Genomic DNA, 26987 nt, shown 5'->3' on the forward strand with positions numbered 1-26987 from the left:
TGTGAAAACACTTTTCAGTTTACTGCTTTCACCTCTGCATCACACCTGCCTCACAATTAAGCCCCATCTTCATTAAATTCACTGAAAATTGATTTATTACTTTTTAACAAAGGTTTGCATAACAAAGCAATAACAAAGGCCAGCAGAGTCTGAGACGGAGACATCAATGTGTGTACTGTGCAGTGGTGGGCACAGATAACCAAAAAATTAACTTCGATAACAGATAATCAGATAACTGAAAAGTTATCTTTGATAAAAATAAACCGATGAACCACCCAAAAATTATCTGTTATCGGATTATCAGAAGTGTGCCCACCACTGGTACTGTGTACCAGTATTAAACAGAAATAAAGTATTACACTACATAATTTCATGTTAAATTCAACTGTGCACAGGTTTGGAACCTTTCTCACCTCTGCATCTGCATCTTCTGTTTTATCCACTGTGCAGCTGTGTGGTAAAAAGGATACTGCAAAAAAAAAAAAGAAAACACAAGAGTGCTGAGTTCAGGTTATATGGTGTCAGTGAGTATCGAAAGTGAACTGAAAATTGAAAAATGTATTAAACTGATTCATGTTGGAATGATGACAGAATAAGGCAAAGATTGTAACAAAAGGCTTGTGTAAGAAACATTCATTCTGACAGAAAAACATGTAACAAGAAAATGGACAGATTTCCAGAGTGAAGTAAAGAAACAAAACAAGAGTTACAGGATAAAACCTCTCATGGTATTCTTTCACCATCATTTTTGTGTGCTGTTACTTTTTGTTTGTGTTAAAAAAAAAAGTCAATTTGTCCAACAGCAACAAGCACAAAGTTGACTGAAAAACAGGCAGCGCATCTAATTATTAATCAAACAAAATTTGACCACACAGAAACTAACTTCAACTGCTCTGCCTAATTAGGCTGTTCAACCTGAAACTCTATTCTATATGACTCAATTCAAATTTTGCCAAAAAGAAAAACTGTTTTGACAATCCAAATCCTGTGAAAATCCAGAAATTCTGCGATCCTCAGCTGAGACAATCACAGTGACAAAATCTCTGTGACTCTCTAAACTGCAGGCTGGAGCAGAAGAGGACAGAGAGGACAGAACGAGATCACTGAGAAACAAAAAATAAATCCATAAATAAAATAATAATAACAACAGAGTATTTATATAAAATATACCCCAATACAGGTCATTTGTGGGCACTGCTAAAAATGTTGTGTATCTTTTTAAAATTTTTGAATGTCAAAATGATCAAATAAATTCTATGATTCACGGCATTACAACCATGTTTTACTGCACAGAAGTCATTTTGGAGGTCTTTCTACATCTAGCCATGATTTTGATGTTTCCATAGAGGTGCGGGACTTGCAGGTGCAGTGAAAAAAAGAGCCCACAATTAGTAAAAAGCAACAGGAACAAAATAACACCCAGAAACTAAGGATTCAGAGGGTTGCATTTGATAATCGGTTCTTGGATTTGGCCAGTAGAGGGAGGTATAAACCAGCTTCTCTTCCAGCTATGAACTGCACAGAGAAAACAAGGTCAATCCTCACGTGCTCAAAAACCTCTTTAAACCACAAAGTCCCACAAAGATGGACACTTTTTAATATGACTTAACATTCCATGAAGAAATCCTTCAGACAGCAGGTGTGAAGTTACACAAACATACAGTACTGACAGGGATGCACCAATACCACTTTTTTCCCAGACAGAGTACGAGTACATACATTTGAGTACTCGCCGATACTGAGTACCAATACGAATACTTAATGATACATTTACAGTTTTATGACGACAAACATATTTTTATACATCAATTGTTATTTACTTTTTGACTGTCACTGCTACCAATATCATTAGCTTTGTTTTTATTTACAAACATTTCAATTAAAGCATGTAACTTCACTTTTTGACTACAACAAATTGTGCTTTAACATTAATTGTGTGTTTCTTCAGCCCTGGTCACACGGCAATACTGAAGAACACCAAAGCCAAAATGAAACAAGAAATCTGGACTTACAGTACGTTAACCTTCAGAGACATTGTTTAACCACCGTCCAGCTTTGTTTCTGTAGCTGACGCTTCATCAGAATTTTCAAACTGAAAAATGTGAATGAATCCTGTTGACAACCTCAATTCCTCCATATTCCATTTTGCTTTCTGTCTTGATGGTTCCTCATCCATGGGTGGCAGCAAGCAGGGGGGTGCTAAGGGTGTCATAACACCCCCAACAAAATAATTTCTCATTTATTATTTTAACTTAATTTCATTCCATGTTTTTAAGGCCTTAACATACAAATAAATTATTTAAAAAAATCATACATTGTGATTTCCGGATTTTTTTTAAATTTTTTTTATTTTTATTTCTTTTTTTTTAGATTATGTCTCTCACAGTGGACATGCACCTAAGATGAAAATTTCAGACCCCTCCATGATTTCTAAGTGGGAGAACTTGCAAAATCGCAGGGTGTTCAAATACTTATTTTCCTCACTGTATTTACGCACGTTGCAGCCATCTTTGGCTGCAATGTGCATGTGCGTGTACACGTTCTTGCATTCAAGACAGACCTCTTGCCAAGACAACTTGCTCTTGCAGCTGTAAAGCACCAAGGTTGCCGTTTGCTTTGTTGTTTTTTTTTGTTTGTTTTTTTTGTTTTGTTTTTGTTTTTTAGTTTTGGTTTCGTTTCTGTCTTTTATGTGCTCTGCACTCAGTCTTTTCGGTGATGGGAGAAGTGCCAGTTCATTCGTCTACGTTTTCTTGACAATTTGTGGTTGTGTCTTTTTTTCCTTTGTTCAGCTAATGCCATGTGCCGTGTGCCCGGGCCTTTAAAAACATGACACTGCAAGGCATCTCACTTAAATGTAACCTATGGACTTCAGCACTATAAAATATATAACACCAATAACTGAACTGAAACTGTCCATCAATAACTTTATGTCTGTGAGGACTAAAAGTCTTTCTTTTCTTTTTTTTAAAGATATTTTTTGATGAAAGAAGCTTCTCTGCGTTATCAGCTGTGAGCCTGTTTTATTTTTATCTACAATGTGTGACACTGAGCTAAACAGGCTTTCACTCTCCACGCTATTTTTTTTTTTTTTTTTTTACTTTTAATTAAATACGTACTGGTAACATACACAAATACAAACCGTAAATGGTTTGTTTGGTTTCTTCCCATAGGTGGTACATGTAAATACTGGCGAAGCACAGCATGCACACACACACACACACACACACACACACACACACACACACACACACACACACACACACACACACACACACACACACACACACACACACACACACACACACACACACACACACACACAGGCCGATTGGAAAGATATCTGGTGTCTTCAACAACAATCCATATTCTTTGAATCAATGAGCTGATTCGTACAGCATTAATCATCAGCAACAGTCCTGAAAGACTCATGGTTCATTTATTTCAACATACGTCTTAATGATCTTTTGTTTTTCAGTCAGTTTTGTATCAGAGGAGCAGTTACATGGGAGAGACCAAGATGACAAGTATCACTGACATTGTGAGGGAGCCTCAGCTTCAACACTTCCAATATCAAAAGAGTTTGTCCACATGAATAAAAATGCATATTCATGAAAGATCTGACGAATTTCTAAAAACATTTCATATTTTCAGCTTTAGAGCCAAATTATATTGTTGACAGAAATCTAGTCAAGTAAACAGTTGTGCTCAAAATAATGTTTAGTGTGTTTAAAGTAAAACTTAAAATCCTTAATAATAGCTTTTACTTCCATACACGCAAATGCATTGGGAACACTGTAAATTCAATTCCAAATGAAAACAAATTTGCTTTGAAAAAGGAATATTAGGCTGTTCAAAAAATAGCAGTGTTTGCATTTTTTCTTTATAAACTCAAACTTTTATTGTTTGAACTCAAAAATTGCTTGAAGATTTATCGTCCCTGTCAGTGCTGTCCCTAACCAATTTGGCACCTGTGGCAAAATTTTAATGGCACCCCCTTCCTATGCTGTGTCACTGGGATGTACTGAGGTGGAGGCGACAGGAGGAGCACCTGATGCAGCTGCATGGATGTGTTGTGCTGTGTGAGGTGGAGGCAGCAGGATTTAGATACTAATTAATTAAACAACTAAAATTTATAAAGAAGACAATGCTCATACAGCTGAAGGTATTTTAGCATTGCGTTATATTTTAGCTATCATAAGCAGGGAAAACTTTAGCTTTGCTTAACCACATGACATTTCAGTAAAAATGTAAACAGTCGCTGACACTGACGATCAATGCATGTCAAAATGACAGCGATAAACTCTGCTCAAAGCCTGTACCAGCTACAGTAAAACTTGCCTAAACTGTATCGTATAAACCAGATATTCGCACACACTCAAAAGCAAAAGTCCCCATGCTTTTGTATGCTTTTCCATCTAAACACCGTATATACCGGATTTTGTATCACAGATTTTCGCTCACATCGGACAAAACTTCATGTCGGATCGCAATGTATTTCCATTAAAAACCCCTCGCATATACCGGACAGAGCAGTCTAGATCTGCCCAGTAACAGAAGTATGAAATGAAGTTCAGCACTAACACTCACCAATTCTAGGAAACCGGGTACTGTATTTCCTTGATTAAAAGTCCGGGTGTTTTGAGGTTTTTTTAAAACCGTGCTCAGACCAGGTGCCTACACAAGGCAAGTGATTATTAACAAAATGCTGCTTGCCTGTACTGTAAAATGGTGTTAACCCTGTGTGTGACAAACCAAACCACTTTAGATTAGAACACTCTGCCTGGCTGCGAACTCGTACACCTACTAAATGACAGAGACTACAAGGGCTGTGGTTTGTCACTTTGATGTTTTCACTCCTTCCTCTCCCGTCATATTTTAGAAGTTTTTGCAGTGCGCATGCCGATTACATTCTGATCATGGATAAAATGTGTTTGGCAGAAAAGTCCATAAATATGACCAACGTTACAACATGGAGTCAGAAAAAGACGCTCAAATGACCCGCAATTCATGAAGGGAAACTGTATGTACCGTACCACTGGTTTGGAAGTTAATGATTGTATAAAGACGTGGAGCTCGTTGGTGGACAAATTAATGTAGAAAAAGGCACTGTTCCTGCTGTAAATTGCAATAAGACGCCACCAAAGTGACAGAGAACTTTAAAAGGGTCACGTGCACTTCGTCTTCACTGCGTGCCCACAGAGTTACGGAGCTGGAGAAGCATAAATCAGGCATTAGGATTTTAAGAAAAAAAGAGTGACTCGACCAAATGTAATCTTGTTAATGCACATAATGCCCGGCGCTTATTTAAGGCAGGCATTTTTTTTCAGGTGAAGTTTTGACTCGACCATTAAATGAGGCATGCCCTTATTCAAGGAAAAATGTAAGTCTAATTGATGCTGGGGATTCCCCATAGATCACTCGGCACCTCCTGAATGTAAGTAGAGTAATCGATTACATATACGAGGTCTCTTAGATAATAAACCAACCCTTTTATTTTTTTTTTTTTAACTATATGGATTTGAATGACATCGATTACACCAATCATGCTTGAACCCTCGTGCGCATGCGTGAGTTTTTTCACGCGTGTCGGTGACGTCATTTCCCTGTGGGCAGGCCTTGAGTGAGATGTGGTCCCGCCCTCTCGGCTGAATTCCTTTGTTTCACACGCTGCTCGAGACGGCGCGCGTTGCTTTATCAAAAATTTTTCTGGACCTGTGAGGAATATCCGAGTGGACACTATTCGAGAAATTAAGCTGGTTTTCTGTGAAAAGTTTAACGGCTGATGAGAGATTATGGGGTGTTTCTGTCGGTGTAAGGACTTCCCACGGAGCGGGACGTCCTGCAGCGCTTCCAGGCGCTGTCGTCGGCCTGTTTCGAGCTGAAAACATCCTAATTTAAGGCTTAATTCACCCAGGACATCGTGAGAGAACAGAGAAGATTCAGAAGAGGCCGGCATGAGGAATTTATGCGGACATTCCACTGTTTAAGGACATTTTTTTAATGAAAGACGTACGCGCAAATTCGCCGAGTCGTTTCCGTGACGACTCGGCAAATCTGTGTGCGCCGCGACAGGAAAAACATCTCCGTGTTGAAAACCATTTGTAGAATTCAGGCGGCTTTTAATGGCTTTCAACAAGTGAGTAACTGAGAAATTGTTTAACAGCTTGGGCATGTTCCAACTTGCCCGTTAAGATTTCCAACGGAGGTGTTTTTCCTGCCGCGACCCCCCGCGGTCAGGTCCAGCCCGACATGCGACTCTGCCCGCACGTTCTTTCATTACAAAATGACCGTTAACAATGGAATGTCCGAATAAACTCCTCATGCCGACTTCTTCTGAAAGTTCTCTGTTCTCTGACGACTTCCTGGGTCAACAGAGCCTGAAATGTGGAAGTTTTCAACTTGAAACGGCGAGACGCTGCCGCCTCGAAGCGCAGATCGCCGTCAGGTGCCGTGGACCGTCCTTAAAGCGACACTACCAGACCAAAATCTCTCATCAGCCGTTAAAATTTTTACCGAAAACCAGCTGAATTTATCGAATGGTGTCCACTCAGTTGTGCCTTACAGTTTTGAAAAAATTTTTATCAAACAAAGCAACAGTCTCTGAGCCATTCCTAAACAATGAAAAAAATCGACGAGCGGGTGGACGACTCCTCACTCAAAGACTGCCCACAGGCGAATGACGTAACCGACAGGCGTGAAAAAACTCTCGCATGCCCACGAGGGTTCAAGCATGTCTGATGTAATCACACGCGATTCAAATCCATATGGTTTTTGAAAAAAATAATAAGGTCGGATACTTTTCTAATAGACCTCGTATATATATAATGGATTTTCTCCGTTTTATACATACAATGTATTTGTCCATTTTATACATATAGTGGATTCTGTCCGTTTTATACATATAATGGATTTCGATTACAATGGACAAAATTTGCTGGTCCACCTGAATCCATTATATGTGAGTTTTACTGTATTCCCACCCCAACAAAATGCAGTTTGTTTTAGGTAGGTCAGTTTAGGCCACGGGTAAGCAATCATGTGCCATGAAGGGCCGAGACACTCAGGTTTTCCTTGCTACTTAATCACCTCAGCAGGTGATTTAATTGACGATCAGGTGTTTATGTTCAGGGGAGAATCTCATCAGCAACCCACCTGTTGGTGGTGAGTGGCTGCAAGGAAAACCTGCAGTGTCTCGGCCCCTGTTGCTCACCACTGATTTAGGCGAACATCACCCAAAAACGCCTTAGGAATTAGCAAACCATGGGTAAAGGCACATTAACACTGCTAGTGTATCGGTATCTGATACACCTGATGCAATGCAATGGAAAACATAATTCATCATTATTTTTACAGGGGAGGTGTATGGTCTAGTGGTTAATGTGTTGGGCTTGAGTCCAGAAGATCATGGGTTCAAATCCCCGCCTGACTGGAAAATTACTAAGGGCCCTTGGGCAAGGCCTTTAATCCCCTATTGCTCCCAGTGTGTAGTGAGCGCCTTGTATGGCAGCACCCTGACATCAGGGTGAATGTGAGGCATACATGTAAAGCGCTTTGAGTGTCTGATGCAGATGGAAAAGCGCTATATAAATGCAGTTCATTTACTGTAGCTCTGTCTTGGTCCCGTTTTTCCTCCTCTTCTTTTCCTTTTCCCTACCCTGGGAACCAGACAGTTTGAAACGTTTTGACATCGTTGTTAAATCACGTAAATCGCGATCCAAGATCACACAGTTTGGGCCGTTTTGACGTTGTTGTGCCATAATGACTCGGAAGGGCTCATCAGACACTTTAGAGGGGAGGCAACGAGGAAATTATTATTATTAATTATATTATTAATTATTATCATTATTAGTATTTAATAGGCTTTATTATGCAGTTAAATCAATATGGGTTAAAATTAATTTTCTTCTTATTATTTATTTATTAAAAGATAAATAGTATTAACTAGTTTTAGTATAAGACTAGTGAAGGTTTACTTTATTTTTATCCAACACTTGGGGTGCCCCCTGGATGGACAGCATGCTTAGCAATTACCCATACTGCCAAAAGGTTGGGTTGGCCAATTTCCTGTGAATCACTGAACTAATATTTAGTTGTATAACCGCTGTTTCTGAGAAATGCTTCGTATCTGAGTTGCATGGAGTCAACCAACTTCTGGCACCTGTGAACAGGTATTCCAGCCCAGGACGATGGGACTTCATTTCAAGAATCCTCTGCATTTCTTGGTTTTGCCTCAGAAACAGATTTTTGATGTCACCCCATGGGTTTTCTATTGGATGAAGGTCTGGGGGATTGGGCTGGCCACTCCATAATGTTAATCTTGTTGGTCTGGAACCAAGATGCTGCTCACTTGGTGGTGTGTTTGGGGTCACTGTCTTGCTAAAACACCCATTTCCAGGACATTTCCTCTTTGGCATAAGACAACACAACCTCTTCATTTATTTTGTTGGTTTCAAATTGAGCCATGATTCCTGGTATGTGATAAATAGACCCGGCACCACAGTATGAGAAACATCCCCTCATCATGATGCTTGCTCCACCATGCTTCACTGTCTTCACAGTGTACTGTGGCTTGAATTCAGTTTTTAGGGGTCATGTGACAAACTATCTGTAGCTCCAAGACCCCAAAACAACAATTTTGCTTTCACCAGTCCACAAAATGCTGCACCATTTCTCTTTAGGACAGTCAGTGTGCTCTTTGGCAAATTGTAACCTTTTCAGAACATGTCGTTTTTTTTCAACAGTGGGACTTCTGTGGGGGCTTCTTGTTCACAGTTTGGCTTCACATAGGTGTCTCATAATTGTTACAGTACTCACAGATAACTTTATACCTTCTTTGATCACCCTGGAGCTGATCATTGGCTGATTCTTTGCCATTCTGACTATTCCTCAATCCATTTGAATGGTGGTTTTTCCATTTTCATCCATGTCTTTTTGGATTTGGTTGCCATTTAAAAGCATCTGAGATCATTTTAGCTGAGCAGCCCATTATTTTCTGCATTTCTTTATTTGTTTTGTCTTCTCCAATCAATTTTTTTTAATCAGAGGACTCTCTGGAATGACCCATTTTACTCAGATTTTCACAGAGAAGTGCACAACAACAAGCATGTACAAGTTTCTGTGAAGGCTCTCAGTTGTCCAGGTGGTTTCCATAGTAGAGAAGCTTTAATCTTCGACTGGCAACCCAGTCCAGTCGAACATTCAAGCTTCTCTACTAAGCATGTACAAGATTTGCTGCCTTCGTTGTTAAATAAGAGCCACCTGTTTGACCTGTTTTTTCACAGAAAGAAAGATACAGACACTGATATTTTTTAAACAGCCTAACATTCCTTTTTCTAAACACTCTTTAAAATAATAACAAATTTGAAAATTTTTTCTTCATGTTTTGATTTGAATGTGCAGCGGTCCCAATGCATTTGCATGTATGGAAAAAAAAATTATTATAAAGATTTTGAGCTTTTTGCTCAAACTCTTAGCTTCCTAGTAGAGTCATCATCATCATCATCATCTATTTTATTTGAGCAGAGGATAAGAAATACAGAAAACAGAAAAAAAAAAAAACAGAAAACAATTTAACAATAACATAAAAAACAAAAAAACTGAATTTACTATTAACTCAGAACATTGAATCTGCTCAAAAAGGAGTGGGAGGAAGAAAACTTATTTAATCCCACCCCTTTATTCAAATTTAACATAAAGTGCATAGCTGCTTCCCGTCAATTAGATAGAAAATTAAGAAAATAATACATTTAAATACTTGTAAATTCCCACAATAGATACCAACAGCAGCAAGAAAACAATACCAGTATAATAAACAAGCGACAAGCACATACCAACAACGGTAAGAAATCAACGATACCAGTTATGGCAAAGAAAACAAACATATGATGCTCATACCAACAATGGTAAGAAAACAACAATACCAATTACGGTAAGAAAGCAAACATATAAAAAACATACCAACAATGATAAGAGACAACAATACCAATTACGGTAAGAAAGCAAACATATAAAAAACATACCAACAATGATAAGAGACAACAATACCAATTATGATGAAGAACCAAACATATGAAAGAAAGAAACATATAATGCACAAACCAACAATTGTGATACAGAGTCATGAGCCATGAATGTAAAATGGCTTTTATTGTTAAGTCTCAATCATTCTATACCGATCCCAGACCCTCTGTTTATAATGTGACTTGAATTCATGAATGCTTTGGCATTGCTTGAGTCTGACGTCCAAACCATTCCATAACTTTGCTCCACAGACAGACACACAAAAAATTTTCCGAGTGGTTCTAACTTTTAATAATGTGAATTTGGCAAAACCTCTAAGATTATGAACACACTCTTTAACTGAGAAGAACTTTAGAATGTTACTTGGCAGTGATTTGTTAAATACCTTAAATAAAATCTGTAATGTAGAATATTTTACAAGATCATGAAATTTAAGCAATTTTGATTGCATAAAAAGATTATTGCTATGTTCTAAAAATCCAACTTTATGTATGATCCTTATTGCTCGTTTTTGTAGTATAAATAGTGGTTGTGTTGAACATTGATAGTTGTTACCCCACACTTCAACACAATATGTTAAGTATGGGAGAACTAAAGAACAGTATAATGTACGGAGTGCATTATGATCAAGAAATTGCTTTACCTTATTCATAATAGAGAGGCTTTTTGAAATTTTCATTTTTATGTGTCTGATGTGGGCTTTCCATGTTAATTTACTGTCTATTATTACTCCTAAAAATTTGTTTTCAGCTGAGTTTTCAATTTGGACACTGTCTATACATATTTGTAATTTAGATTTAACCTTATAATTACCAAATATCATTGCTTTTGTTTTATTTAAATTTAATGATAATTTGTTACTGTCCATCCATTTTTTTATTTTACTTAGTTCGTCATTTACAGTATTTATAAGTTCATTGTAATTATCACTACTGTAGAATATATTTGTATCATCAGCGAATAATATTAGTTTCAATGATCTAGATGCATTAAAAATGTCATTAATATACATATTAAACAATTTGGGACCCAACACTGCCCCCTGGGGGACACCACAAGCAATGCCAAGACATTCAGATTTGTAATTTCCCATTTCCACGTATTGGACCCTATCTGTAAGATAACTTTTTATCCAATTTCCTGCAACTCCTCTGATACCATAATTCTCTAATTTGTTGATTAAAATTGAATGGTTAATTGTATCAAATGCTTTTTTAAGATCAATGAATATTCCAACAGCATATCTTTTTCTGTCCAATGCATTAGTAATTTCTTCTATTGCCTCAATAACAGCCATTGAAGTGGTTCTTTTCTTTCTAAAACCATATTGACCTTCGTTTATTAACTGATATTTTTCTATGAATTTTTCCAAACGAGAGTCAAACAATTTTTCTAGGATTTTTGAAAACTGTGGGAGTAAAGAAATTGGTCTATAATTGGTAAAAATATGTTTGTTGTCATTTTTGTACAGTGGAGTAGAGTGTAGAAGGACTTTCTTTCACCAAAACAGATCAAATCAAGGCTTGGCTCTCAGATGTACCTTCTGGCAATTTGTAGCTAAACTTTCAGGTCTTCTTTTTAAGAAAATCCTCCTCTATACCAATTTACCATGAAGCTGTATAACAGGTGGTATATAATGCAAAATTTGCACTGTGCAAATTTTCTCCAGTCACAGCCATATAAAGCTAAAACTTCTTCTGAGTTGTCTGGGTGTCTTTCCTCACTCTTCTCCTTGCACAGTCACTCAGTTTTTGAGAACTGTCTACTCCACGCAGATTTACCATAGAGTACCATACTGTTTGTATTTCTTCATAATTTATGTAAATAAAGTCTAAGGCATATTCAGTGGCAGCTTTACCATCCACAACTACCACAAACAACACCAACCTGTCATTGATGTTAACCCTCTGGGGTCCGAGGGCATTTTATGGATAGTTCACTCGCCTGGCATAAATGTTTTATTATTGCTGTTAACATCTCTCCCTGCATCCCACAATCAAGTTTTATGTCTCTTTTTTTCAGGACAACCTGTGCTTTCAGAATGTATATGTTTTCTGTTGTGTTTTAGAAGTATAATAAAGGTTTACAATCAAAAATAGGCAAGGAAAAAAAAAAAGCGAAAAATAATTTTCCACACACATTTATTCAAAACACACAGCAAACTATAATAAACAACTGTTTAGACACAATATAAAGGTAATTTGAGGTCTTGTGTGAAAGTCTGTACAACAAAAAGGTTCAAACAATAAACACAAATGCACATTTTGAACAATATATACAAAATGGTCTATGTGTTTTGTTGTCCATTGATATAGTAAACAGTGTTTTACGCAGAGAAAGCAACAGAGTTATCCAGTAACATTTACATGCAAACTAGTGGAGCAATCCTGATAGTTACAAACTCTTTGTTTGAGCACGTGAGATTGTCATCAGAGGCTCTCCGCCTGCTCCATCTGCTTTCACTGATCACTGTGCATAATGGCGCTTGGCACGCTGAGTATGTACTAATAGTATGTACTCATTGGAGCACCCAGGGGTCTATTCAATTGGGCCAACTAGTAACACATCACTCCTGAAAACGATCTTTGGCTTTTCACGTGAGGTAAATCTGCCCTACAATTGGATTTTGGAAAACCATGTGAAGGTGAACCAATTCCGATTGGACGCTCACATTGCTCACGTTATCACACAGCTTCTATGAGGAGTACAAAGATGGCCCATGGCTGGATCGAAAGTCAGCGGACTTAACATTTCAGCAAAAAAAGTAAGTTTCTATCTCATATCATTCAAAAGTTATTTATAATTTAGTAAAGCTTGGTCTTAGCTGTCATATACGAGGGTTAAAGGAGACAACACACAGTATTAGGAACAGGTGTATTTAAACTTTTGATCAGGGTCTTTTGGGTAGTTTCTGTTGTCATTATGATTTTAAAAGCCTAAACACAGTTGTTTGACAATAAATGGCTTCAGCCAACCACTCACCATGAGTGAAAAAAGTTTGTGTTATCATTCATATTCTCTGAAAAATGGCCAACAAAAATCCAACAATTCTGCCAGAGTATGTAAATTTTTGAGCACGTCTGACCACAAAAAATAAATTGAAAAAGGCACATATTTCTGCATTTCCCCACATTTATTACAAAACATATCAAATAACATGCGAAATGAGAATAATCCATCAAGAAAACTAGAAAGTACTTAAAGCAGCATAATTCTGCCAAGCTCTAACCATCTGTTTCTCAGCTGCATACCCACAGAGCTGTGATGTCACCAGGTGGTTTCTTGAAAAACACTTGCAATATTAAGGGCCCCTTCACACATAACACGATTGAAGTCGACTACCGCACGAAGGAGGAATTGCATGCAATTCCTGAAAAATTGGAGCTGCCTCCAACTCCTCGAACACGTGTCACTACAACTATTCGCGCGCACGAGAGGCAGAAAGACAGAGTGTGCTCTGTTAGAGCCCATTCGATCCCTCTCATGGCAGGTGTTGGACAAATTTCAGGTGACACACACAAACATCTAACACTGCCCGCTGGGCACTCAAAAAATGTGTGGCCATTCGTGATGTTAGCACGAAAACAATGAGCAGACAATCACTTTAGAATCCCGTGAGTGGCATTTAATTTTTTTTATTTAACCAGGGTTATTTAAATGCAGGGTTCTGTATTGGGTCCCCTTTTATTAATTTTTTATATCAACCCAGTGATTTTCACTAGTTATACACCAATATCCCCCAGTGGTGGGTACAGCTAACCAAAAAGTTAGCTTCAATAACAGCTAATGATTAGCTGTTATTGAAGCTAACCGAAAAGTTATCTTTTATAAAGCTAAACCAATAAACCACCTAAAAATGTATCGGAAGCTACAGCTAACTGATAACAGATAACTTTCAGTATTGCTTTCGGTACACGTGAAACTACTAACAAGCTGATTTTGAGTTTTAACACTACAATCGCTTCGGGTAGCATCAAAGGCGACCACAGACCAAAACAATGAGTCAGCACTTCTGTCTTTGTGCACTCTGCCCACTGCTGGAAGCTCCTGTTTACTACATATTTTGCAGCAGTGAAGCAATAAGCAAAGTGTGCAATGCATCTGCACATGTGCGGGTCAAACGGGGTCAAAAATTCCAGCTATGAAACACACACCACTGCCATTGAATTTCATACACTCAACAAAAAATATAAACGCAACACTTTTGGTTTTGCTCCCATTTTGTATGAGATGAACTCAAAGATCTAAAACTTTTTCCACATACACAATATCACCATTTCCCTCAAATATTGTTCACAAACCAGTCTAAATCTGTGATAGTGAGCACTTCTCCTTTGCTGAGATAATCCATCCCACCTCACAGGTGTGCCATACCAAGATGCTGATTAGACACCATGATTAGTGCACAGGTGCACCCACACAACACCACACATGCTGTCTGCCATCTGCCCTGAACAGTGTGAACCGGGATTCATTCGTGAAGAGAACACCTTTCCAACGTGCCAAACGCCAGCGAATGTGAGCATTTGCCCACTCAAGTCGGTTACGACAACGAACTGGAGTCAGGTCGAGACCCCGATGAGAACGACGAGCATGCAGATGAGCTTCCCTGAGACGGTTTCTGACAGTTTGTGCAGAAATTCTTTGGTTATGCAAACCGATTGTTTCAGCAGCTGTCCGAGTGGCTGGTCTCAGACGATCTTGGAGGTGAACATGCTGGATGTGGAGGTCCTGGACTGGTGTGGTTACATGTGGTCTGCGGTTGTGAGGCTGGTTGGATGTACTGCCAAATTCTCTGAAACGCCTTTGGAGATGGCTTATGGTAGAGAAATGAACATTCAATACACGAGCAACAGCTCTGGTTGACATTCCTGCTGACATTCCAGCATGCCAATTGCACGCTCCCTCAAATCTTGCGACATCTGTGGCATTGTGCTGTGTGATAAAACTGCACCTTTCAGAGTGGCCTTTTATTGTGGACAGTCTAAGGCACACCTGTGCACTAATCATGGTGTCTAATCAGCATCTTGATATGGCACACCTGTGAGGTGGGATGGATTATCTCAGCAAAGGAGTAGTGCTCACTATCACAGATTTAGACTAGTTTGTGAACAAAATTTGAGGGAAATGGTGATATTGTGTATGTGGAAAAAGTTTTAGATCTTTGAGTTCATCTCATACAAAATGGGAGCAAAACCAAAAGTGTTGCATTTATATTTTTGTTGAGTGTATATGGTAGCATTAGCGGACTGTGAAAGTTAAGGCTTACAGGGATTGTTTCAAAAGCTTTAAGCCTTAAGCGACACATACAATAATGACAGGTGTGCATTGTGCAGTTTTCAAATGCTCAAACAGAATTAATAGGCTTGAAAGGTGGCTGAAAACACACGATTGCAAGGCTCCGCCGAGTTCACCCAAAGATGGAAAGAAGAAGAAATGTGGTTGTAAACCGCCATTCATTCTACACAATTCCCCCACAGAAAATAAATATCCAGACGGATGTAAAAGATGGACTAAAATTGCAAGTTTCTTGCACACATTTATTCTGTCAATATCCTGAAACCGTGCCGAATTCTGTGTTGTGTTGTGGTTGCTGTTTTCGTGCATTAGCTTATGACTGAAATGTCACACCATGAATGACACGGCGCGTAATACTGTAATATTGACATGTTCTATAAACAAACTGCATGCATGCACATATCACTGTATGTCTGTCAACTTATCAAAACAAACGTGACACCAAAGAGGTTACATGTGAGACCCACCTTCATTGTAGTCATTATGAAGCCGGTAGAGTAGCGATTTCTCCTCCCTGCTTAGAAAATATTCTGCAATATTCACAGTTTCAAATCCTGGACTTTGTCTAACCATCCGTCAGTTGCCTTCAAGGGGTCAGAAATTTGTTTGTCTCTAACTATCAACAAGGACTGGTAGTCATTTTCAATAGCAGCTATCTCTTCTTCCTTTGTCGGCATCAACGGGTAGTTTCTGTAACGATGCAGCATATGCAAGGGCAGCCAACTCTTCTTTCCATTTCTGTCTACTGCCGTACGCAGTCCAGGCTGCAACAGGCAATCCGCAGAGCTTACAAAAACACTTTAAATCGTCAACTTTCGAGCGGTTTAAATGGTCCAAATCATAGCACTTCTCGCTGCTTTCCACCGTCTTTGAATGTGGATTGGTAGCCGAAACATTTAGCGTACCCATAATGCACTGCACGGCCCGAGATGCGCACTTCCCTTATTGTGAGGAACTAAGCTCAACTCTACACACACAAAACAAGCCATTATTCCTTAACAGGATACAGCAGTGAGGCAGACTTCTTGGAAAATAAAGCAGTTTTGACTTATGGTTTTCATCAAATCAATCCAGATAGAATAACTCCATTAATGTCAATTCTGTCATTTGTACAAAGTTAAAATATAACACACATCTTTTAATTTTGAATAATGCACTAATTTTGAAGTTTTGTATCAAACGCAGACAGATGCCAAAGGGATTATGGGTAAATGAGCCTCCGCTAACACTGATTGTTTGACTCATTCATTCTATGTAAAAACCAACACGTTAATGTGAGGTATGTGTGTGTTGGTGTTTACATATCAATCAATCAATCAACTTTTTTTTTATATAGCGCCAAATCACAACAAACAGTTGCCCCAAGGCGCTTTATATTGTAAGGCAAGGCCATACAATAATTATGAAAAACCCCAACGGTCAAAACGACCCCCTGTGAGCAAGCACTTGGCTACAGTGGGAAGGAAAAACTCCCTTTTAACAGGAAGAAACCTCCAGCAGAACCAGGCTCAGGGAGGGGCAGTCTTCTGCTGTGACTGGTTGGGGCTGAGGGAAAGAACCAGGAAAAAGACATGCTGTGGAAGGGGGCAGAGATCGATCACTAATGATTAAATGCGGAGTGATGCATACAGAGCAAAAAGAGAAAGAAACAGTGCATCATGGGAACCCCCCCACAGTCTACGTCTAAAGCAGCATAACCAAGGGATAGTCCAGGGTCACCTGATCCAGCTCTAACTATAAGCCTTAGCGAAAAGGAAAGTTTTAAGCCTAATCTTAAAAGTAGAGAGGGTATCTGTCTCCCTGATCTGAATTGGGAGCTGGTTCCACAGGAGAGGAGCCTGAAAGCTGAAGGCTCTGCCTCCCATTCTACTCTTACAAACCCTAGGAACTACAAGTAAGCCTGCAGTCTGAGAGCGAAGCGCTCTAATGGGGTAATATGGTACTACGAGGTCCCTAAGATAAGATGGGACCTGATTATTCAAAACCTTATAAGTAAGAAGAAGAATTTTAAATTCTATTCTAGAATTAACAGGAAGCCAATGAAGAGAGGCCAACACGGGTGAGATATGCTCTCTCCTGCTAGTCCCCGTCAGTACTCTAGCTGCAGCATTTTGAATTAACTGAAGGCTTTTTAGGGAACTTTTAGGACAACCTGATAATAATGAATTACAATAGTCCAGCCTAGAGGAAATAAATGCATGAATTAGTTTTTCAGCATCACTCTGAGACAAGACCTTTCTGATATTAGAGATATTGCGTAAATGCAAAAAGGCAGTCCTACATATTTGTTTAATATGCGCTTTGAATGACATATCCTGATCAAAAATGACTCCAAGATTTCTCACAGTATTACTAGAGGTCAGGGAAATGCCATCCAGAGTAAAGATCTGGTTAGAGACCATGCTTCTAAGATTTGTGGGGCCAAGTACAATAACTTCAGTTTTATCTGAGTTTAAAAGCAGGAAATTAGAGGTCATCCATGTCTTTATGTCTGTAAGACAATCCTGCAGTTTAGCTAATTGGTGTGTGTCCTCTGGTTTCATGGATAGATAAAGCTGGGTATCATCTGCGTAACAATGAAAATTTAAGCAATACCGTCTAATAATACTGCCTAAGGGAAGCATGTATAAAGTGAATAAAATTGGTCCTAGCACAGAACCTTGTGGAACTCCATAATTAACTTTAGTCTGTGAAGAAGATTCCCCATTTACATGAACAAACTGTAATCTATTAGACAAATATGATTCAAACCACCGCAGCGCAGTGCCCTTAATACCTATGACATGCTCTAATCTCTGTAATAAAATTTTATGGTCAACAGTATCAAAAGCAGCACTGAGGTCCAACAGAACATGCACAGAGATAAGTCCACTGTCCGAAGCCATAAGAAGATCATTTGTAACCTTCACTAAAGCTGTTTCTGTACTATGATGAATTCTAAAACCTGACTGAACCTCTTCAAATAGACCATTCCTCTGCAGGTGATCAGTTAGCTGTTTTACAACTACCCTCTCAAGAATCTTTGAGAGAAAAGGAAGGTTGGAGATTGGCCTATAATTAGCTAAGATAGCTGGGTCAAGTGATGGCTTTTTAAGTAATGGTTTAATTACTGCCACCTTAAAAGCCTGTGGTACATAGCCAACTAACAAAGATAAGTTGATCATATTTAAGATTGAAGCATTAAATAATGGTAGGACTTCCTTGAGCAGCCTGGCAGGAATGGGGTCTAATAAACATGTTGATGGTTTGGATGAAGTAACTAATGAAAATAACTCAGACAGAACAATCGGAGAGAAAGAGTCTAACCAAATACCGGCATCACTGAAAGCAGCCAAAGATAACGATACATCTTTGGGATGATTATGAGTAATTTTTTCTCTAATAGTCAAAATTTTGTTAGCAAAGAAAGTCATGAAGTCATTACTAGTTAAAGTTAATGGAATACTCAGCTCAATAGAGCTCTGACTCTTTGTCAGCCTGGCTACAGTGCTGAAAAGAAACCTGGGGTTGTTCTTATTTTCTTCAATTAGTGATGAGTAGAAAGATGTCCTAGCTTTACGGAGGGCTTTTTTATAGAGCAACAAACTCTTTTTCCAGGCTAAGTGAAGATCTTCTAAATTAGTGAGACGCCATTTCCTCTCCAACTTACGGGTTATCTGCTTTAAGCTACGAGTTTGTGAGTTATACCACGGAGTCAGACACTTCTGATTTAAAGCTCTCTTTTTCAGAGGAGCTACAGCATCCAAAGTTGTCTTCAATGAGGATGTAAAACCATTGACGAGATACTCTAACTCCCTTACAGAGTTTAGGTAGCTACTCTGCTCTGTGTTGGTATATGACATTAGAGAACATAAAGAAGGAATCATATCCTTAAACCTAGTTACAGCGCTTTCTGAAAGACTTCTAGTGTAATGAAACTTATTCCCCACTGCAGGGTAGTCCATCAGGGTAAATGTAAATGTTACTAAAAAATGATCAGACAGAAGGGAGTTTTCAGGGAATACTGTTAAGTCTTCTATTTCCATACCATAAGTCAAAACAAGATCTAAGATATGATTAAAGTGGTGGGTGGACTCATTTACTTTTTGAGCAAAGCCAATAGAGTCTAATAATAGATTAAATGCAGTGTTGAGGCTGTCATTCTCAGCATCTGTGTGGATGTTAAAATCGCCCACTATAAATATCTTATCTGAGCTAAGCACTAAGTCAGACAGAAGGTCTGAAAATTCACAGAGAAACTCACAGTAACGACCAGGTGGACGATAGATAATAACAAATAAAACTGGTTTTTGGGACTTCCAATTTGGATGGAAAAGACTAAGAGACAAGCTTTCAAATGAATTAAAGCTCTGTCTAGGTTTTTGATTAATTAATAAGCTGGAATGGAAGATTGCTGCTAATCCTCCGCCCCGGCCCGTACTACGAGCATTCTGACAGTTAGTGTGACTCGGGGGTGTTGACTCATTTAAACTAACATATTCATCCTGCTGTAACCAGGTTTCTGTTAGGCAGAATAAATCTATACGTTGATCAATTATTATATCATTTACCAACAGGGACTTAGAAGAGAGAGACCTAATGTTTAATAGACCACATTTAACTGTTTTAGTCTGTGGTGCAGTTGAAGGTGCTATATTATTTTTTCTTTTTGAATTTTTTTGCTTTAATAGATTTTTGCTGGTTATTGGTGGTCTGGGAGCAGGCACCGTCTCTACGGGGATGGGGTAATAAGGGGATGGCAGGGGGAGAGAAGCTGCAGAGAGGTGTATAAGACCACAGCTCTGCCTCCTGGTCCCAACGCTAGACAGTCACAGTTTAGAGGATCCAAGAAAATTGGCCAGATTTCTAGAAATGAGAGCTGCTCCATCTAAAGTGGGATGGATGCCGTCTCTCCTAACAAGACCAGGTTTTCCCCAGAAGCTTTGCCAATTATCTATGAAGCCCACCTCATTTTTTGGACACCACTCAGACAGCCAGCAATTCAAGGAGAACATGCGGCTAAACATGTCACTCCCGGTCCGATTGGGGAGGGGCCCAGAGAAGACAACAGAGTCCGACATTGTTTTTGCAAAGTTACACACCGATTTAATGTTAATTTTAGTGACCTCCGATTGGCGTAACCGAGTGTCATTACTGCCGACGTGAATTACAATCTTACCAAATTTACGCTTAGCCTTAGCCAGCAATTTCAAATGTCCTTCGATGTCGCCTGCTCTGGCCCCCGGAAGACAATTGACTATGGTTGCTGGTGTCGCTAACTTCACATTTCTCAAAACAGAGTCACCAATAACCAGAGTTTGATCCTCGGCGAGTGTATCGTCGAGTGGGGAAAAACGGTTAGAGATGTGAACGGGTTGACGGTGTACACGGGGCTTCTGTCTAGGGCCACGTTTCCTCCTCACAGTCACCCAGTCAGCCTGCCCGGGATCTGCCAGGGGGGAACCAACGGCGGCCAAGCTACCTTGGTCCGCACCGACCACAGGGGCCTGGCTAGCTGCAGAATTTTCCACGGTGCGGAGCCGAGTCTCCAATTCGCCCAGCCTGGCCTCCAAAGCTACGAATAAGCTGCACTTATTACAAGTACCATTACTGCTAAAGGAGGCCGAGGAACAACTAAACATTTCACACCCAGAGCAGAAAAGTGCGGGAGAGACAGGAGAAGCCGCCATGCTAAATCGGCTAAGAGCCAGCAGCTACGCAACCTAGCGGATTCCTAAAAACACGCAAAGTGAACAATGTATAAATAATTTAGAGGTGATTCAGCAGAAGGAGTGCTTTAGTTAAGGCACCAGACAGGCCATGAAGCAGCACAAGTAACGCACGACAACAGTGGTAAAAAATAAAATAAAAATCCACTGGACAGGCTGTGGAGCAGCACAGGTAACGCACGACAACAGTGGTAAAAAATAAAATAAAAATCCACTGGACAGGCTGTGGAGCAGCACAGGCAACGCACGACAACAGAGCCAAAAAAAATAAAATAAAAATCCACTAGACAGGCTGTGGAGCAGCACAGGTAACGCACGACAACAGTGGTAAAAAATAAAATAAAAATCCACTGGACAGGCTGTGGAGCAGCACAGGTAACGCACGACAACAGTGGTAAAAAATAAAATAAAAATCCACTGGACAGGCTGTGGAGCAGCACAGGTAACGCACGACAACAGTGCTAAAAAATAAAATAAAAATCCACTAGACAGGCTGTGGAGCAGCACAGGTAATGCACGACAACGGTGCTAAAAAATAAAATAAAAATCCACTAGACAGGCTGTGGAGCAGCACAGGTAACGCACGACAACAGTGGTAAAAAATAAAATAAAAATCCACTGGACAGGCTGTGGAGCAGCACAGGCAACGTACGACAACAGAGCCAAAAAAATAAAATAAAAATCCACTGGACAGGCTGTGGAGCAGCACAGGCAACGCACGACAACAGTGCTAAAAAATAAAATAAAAATCCACTAGACAGGCTGTGGAGCAGCACAGGTAACGCACGACAACAGTGCTAAAAATAAAATAAAAATCCACTAGACAGGCTGTGGAGCAGCACAGGTAACACACGACAACAGTGCTAAAAATAAAATAAAAATCCACTGGACAGGCTGTGGAGCAGCACAGGTAACGCACGACAACAGTGCTAAAAAATAAAATAAAAATCCACTAGACAGGCTGTGGAGCAGCACAGGTAACGCACGACAACAGTGCTAAAAATAAAATAAAAATCCACTGGACAGGCTGTGGAGCAGCACAGGCAACGCACGACAACAGAGCCCAAAAAAATAAAATAAAAATCCACTGGACAGGCTGTGGAGCAGCACAGGTAACGCACGACAACAGCGCTAAAAAATAAAATAAAAATCCACTAGACAGGCTGTGGAGCAGCACAGGTAACGTACGACAACAGCGCCAAAAAAAATTAAATAAAAATCCACTGGACAGGCTGTGGAGCAGCACAGGTAACGCACGACAACAGCGCTAAAAAATAAAATCAAAATCCACTGAACAGGCTGTGGAGCAGCACAGGTAACGCACGACAACAGCGCTAAAAAATAAAATCAAAATCCACTGAACAGGCTGTGGAGCAGCACAGGTAACGCACGACAACAGTGCTAAAAAATAAAATCAAAATCCACCGAACAGGCTGTGGAGCAGCACAGGTAACGCACGACAACAGTGCTAAAAAATAAAATCAAAATCCACCGAACAGGCTGTGGAGCAGCACAGGTAACGCACGACAACAGCGCTAAAAAATAAAATCAAAATCCACTGAACAGGCTGTGGAGCAGCACAGGTAATGCATGACAACAGTGCTAAAAAATAAAATAAAAATCCACTAGACAGGCTGTGGAGCAGCACAGGTAACGCACGACAACAGTGCTAAAAAATAAAATCAAAATCCACTGAACAGGCTGTGGAGCAGCACAGGTAACGCACGACAACAGCACCAAAAAAAAAAAATAAAATAAAAATCCACTGGACAGGCTGTGGAGCAGCACAGGCAACGCACGACAACAGCACCAAAAAAAAAAAAAAAAAAATAAAAATCCACTGGACAGGCTGTGGAGCAGCACAGGTAACGCACGACAACAGTGGTAAAAAATAAAATAAAAATCCACTAGACAGGCTGTGGAGCAGCACAGGTAACGCACGACAACAGTGCTAAAAAATAAAATCAAAATCCACTGAACAGGCTGTGGAGCAGCACAGGTAACGCACGACAACAGCACCAAAAAAAAAAAAAAAAAAAAAATCCACTGGACAGGCTGTGGAGCAGCACAGGTAACGCACGACAACAGTGGTAAAAAATAAAATAAAAATCCACTGGACAGGCTGTGGAGCAGCACAGGCAACGCACGACAACAGAGCCAAAAAAATAAAATAAAAATCCACTAGACAGGCTGTGGAGCAGCACAGGTAACGCACGACAACAGTGGTAAAAAATAAAATAAAAATCCACTGGACAGGCTGTGGAGCAGCACAGGTAACGCACGACAACAGTGGTAAAAAATAAAATAAAAATCCACTGGACAGGCTGTGGAGCAGCACAGGTAACGCACGACAACAGTGCTAAAAAATAAAATAAAAATCCACTAGACAGGCTGTGGAGCAGCACAGGTAATGCACGACAACGGTGCTAAAAAATAAAATAAAAATCCACTAGACAGGCTGTGGAGCAGCACAGGTAACGCACGACAACAGTGGTAAAAAATAAAATAAAAATCCACTGGACAGGCTGTGGAGCAGCACAGGCAACGCACGACAACAGAGCCAAAAAAATAAAATAAAAATCCACTGGACAGGCTGTGGAGCAGCACAGGCAACGCACGACAACAGTGCTAAAAAATAAAATAAAAATCCACTAGACAGGCTGTGGAGCAGCACAGGTAACGCACGACAACAGTGCTAAAAATAAAATAAAAATCCACTAGACAGGCTGTGGAGCAGCACAGGTAACACACGACAACAGTGCTAAAAATAAAATAAAAATCCACTGGACAGGCTGTGGAGCAGCACAGGTAACGCACGACAACAGTGCTAAAAAATAAAATAAAAATCCACTAGACAGGCTGTGGAGCAGCACAGGTAACGCACGACAACAGTGCTAAAAATAAAATAAAAATCCACTGGACAGGCTGTGGAGCAGCACAGGCAACGCACGACAACAGAGCCCAAAAAAATAAAATAAAAATCCACTGGACAGGCTGTGGAGCAGCACAGGTAACGCACGACAACAGCGCTAAAAAATAAAATAAAAATCCACTAGACAGGCTGTGGAGCAGCACAGGTAACGTACGACAACAGCGCCAAAAAAAATTAAATAAAAATCCACTGGACAGGCTGTGGAGCAGCACAGGTAACGCACGACAACAGCGCTAAAAAATAAAATCAAAATCCACTGAACAGGCTGTGGAGCAGCACAGGTAACGCACGACAACAGCGCTAAAAAATAAAATCAAAATCCACCGAACAGGCTGTGGAGCAGCACAGGTAACGCACGACAACAGTGCTAAAAAATAAAATCAAAATCCACCGAACAGGCTGTGGAGCAGCACAGGTAACGCACGACAACAGCGCTAAAAAATAAAATCAAAATCCACCGAACAGGCTGTGGAGCAGCACAGGTAACGCACGACAACAGCGCTAAAAAATAAAATCAAAATCCACTGAACAGGCTGTGGAGCAGCACAGGTAATGCATGACAACAGTGCTAAAAAATAAAATAAAAATCCACTGAACAGGCTGTGGAGCAGCACAGGTAACGCACGACAACAGCACCAAAAAAAAAAAAAAAAATAAAAATCCACTGGACAGGCTGTGGAGCAGCACAGGTAACGCACGACAACAGTGCTAAAAAATAAAATCAAAATCCACCGAACAGGCTGTGGAGCAGCACAGGTAACGCACGACAACAGCGCTAAAAAATAAAATCAAAATCCACTGAACAGGCTGTGGAGCAGCACAGGTAATGCATGACAACAGTGCTAAAAAATAAAATAAAAATCCACTAGACAGGCTGTGGAGCAGCACAGGTAACGCACGACAACAGTGCTAAAAAATAAAATCAAAATCCACTGAACAGGCTGTGGAGCAGCACAGGTAACGCACGACAACAGCACCAAAAAAAAAAAATAAAATAAAAATCCACTGGACAGGCTGTGGAGCAGCACAGGCAACGCACGACAACAGCACCAAAAAAAAAATAAATAAAATAAAAATCCACTGGACAGGCTGTGGAGCAGCACAGGTAACGCACGACAACAGTGCTAAAAAATAAAATCAAAATCCACTGAACAGGCTGTGGAGCAGCACAGGTAACGCACGACAACAGTGGTAAAAAATAAAATAAAAATCCACTAGACAGGCTGTGGAGCAGCACAGGTAACGCACGACAACAGTGCTAAAAAATAAAATCAAAATCCACTGAACAGGCTGTGGAGCAGCACAGGTAACGCACGACAACAGCACCAAAAAAAAAAAATAAAATAAAAATCCACTGGACAGGCTGTGGAGCAGCACAGGTAACGCATGACAACAGTGGTAAAAAATAAAATAAAAATCCACTAGACAGGCTGTGGAGCAGCACAGGTAACGCACGACAACAGTGCTAAAAAATAAAATAAAAATCCACTAGACAGGCTGTGGAGCAGCACAGGTAACGCACGACAACAGTGCTAAAAAATAAAATCAAAATCCACTGAACAGGCTGTGGAGCAGCACAGGTAACGCACGACAACAGTGCTAAAAAATAAAATAAAAATCCACTAGACAGGCTGTGGAGCAGCACAGGTAACGCACGACAACAGTGGTAAAAAATAAAATAAAAATCCACTGGACAGGCTGTGGAGCAGCACAGGTAACGCACGACAACAGTGGTAAAAAATAAAATAAAAATCCACAGGACAGGCTGTGGAGCAGCACAGGTAACGCACGACAACAGTGGTAAAAAATAAAATAAAAATCCACCGAACAGGCTGTGGAGCAGCACAGGTAACGCACGACAACAGTGCTAAAAAATAAAATCAAAATCCACCGAACAGGCTGTGGAGCAGCACAGGTAACGCACGACAACAGCGCTAAAAAATAAAATCAAAATCCACTGAACAGGCTGTGGAGCAGCACAGGTAATGCATGACAACAGTGCTAAAAAATAAAATAAAAATCCACTAGACAGGCTGTGGAGCAGCACAGGTAACGCACGACAACAGTGCTAAAAAATAAAATCAAAATCCACTGAACAGGCTGTGGAGCAGCACAGGTAACGCACGACAACAGCACCAAAAAAAAAATAAAAAATAAAAATCCACTGGACAGGCTGTGGAGCAGCACAGGCAACGCACGACAACAGCACCAAAAAAATAAAAAATAAAATAAAAATCCACTGGACAGGCTGTGGAGCAGCACAGGTAACGCACGACAACAGTGGTAAAAAATAAAATAAAAATCCACTAGACAGGCTGTGGAGCAGCACAGGTAACGCACGACAACAGTGCTAAAAAATAAAATCAAAATCCACTGAACAGGCTGTGGAGCAGCACAGGTAACGCACGACAACAGCACCAAAAAAAAAAAATAAAATAAAAATCCACTGGACAGGCTGTGGAGCAGCACAGGTAACGCACGACAACAGTGGTAAAAAATAAAATAAAAATCCACTAGACAGGCTGTGGAGCAGCACAGGTAACGCACGACAACAGTGCTAAAAAATAAAATAAAAATCCACTAGACAGGCTGTGGAGCAGCACAGGTAACGCACGACAACAGTGCTAAAAAATAAAATCAAAATCCACTGAACAGGCTGTGGAGCAGCACAGGTAACGCACGACAACAGTGCTAAAAAATAAAATAAAAATCCACTAGACAGGCTGTGGAGCAGCACAGGTAACGCACGACAACAGTGGTAAAAAATAAAATAAAAATCCACTGGACAGGCTGTGGAGCAGCACAGGTAACGCACGACAACAGTGGTAAAAAATAAAATAAAAATCCACTGGACAGGCTGTGGAGCAGCACAGGTAACGCACGACAACAGTGGTAAAAAATAAAATAAAAATCCACTGGACAGGCTGTGGAGCAGCACAGGTAACGCACGACAACAGTGGTAAAAAATAAAATAAAAATCCACTGGACAGGCTGTGGAGCAGCACAGGTAACGCACGACAACAGTGGTA

The 26987-nt window shown here is 40.1% G+C and overlaps 1 protein-coding gene across 3 annotated transcripts in view; it reads right to left on the reverse strand.

The window, feature by feature from the left end:
- Positions 1 to 26987, reverse strand: part of prkcz (protein kinase C, zeta) — a 595716-nt gene that overhangs the window by 269511 nt on the left and 299218 nt on the right. For 2 of the 3 annotated variants that reach the window (XM_034171897.1, XM_034171896.1), the window contains one exon: positions 414 to 469. In XM_034171897.1, coding sequence (XP_034027788.1) covers positions 414 to 469 — 56 coding nt within the window. Of the gene's footprint in view, positions 1 to 413; positions 470 to 17999; positions 18011 to 26987 lie in introns of those variants that run through there. The other variant, XM_034171898.1, reaches the window with a different exon arrangement.

Source organism: Thalassophryne amazonica, chromosome 6 (assembly GCF_902500255.1).
Source record: "Thalassophryne amazonica chromosome 6, fThaAma1.1, whole genome shotgun sequence".
In the NCBI taxonomy this organism is placed as follows: Eukaryota; Metazoa; Chordata; class Actinopteri; order Batrachoidiformes; family Batrachoididae; genus Thalassophryne; species Thalassophryne amazonica.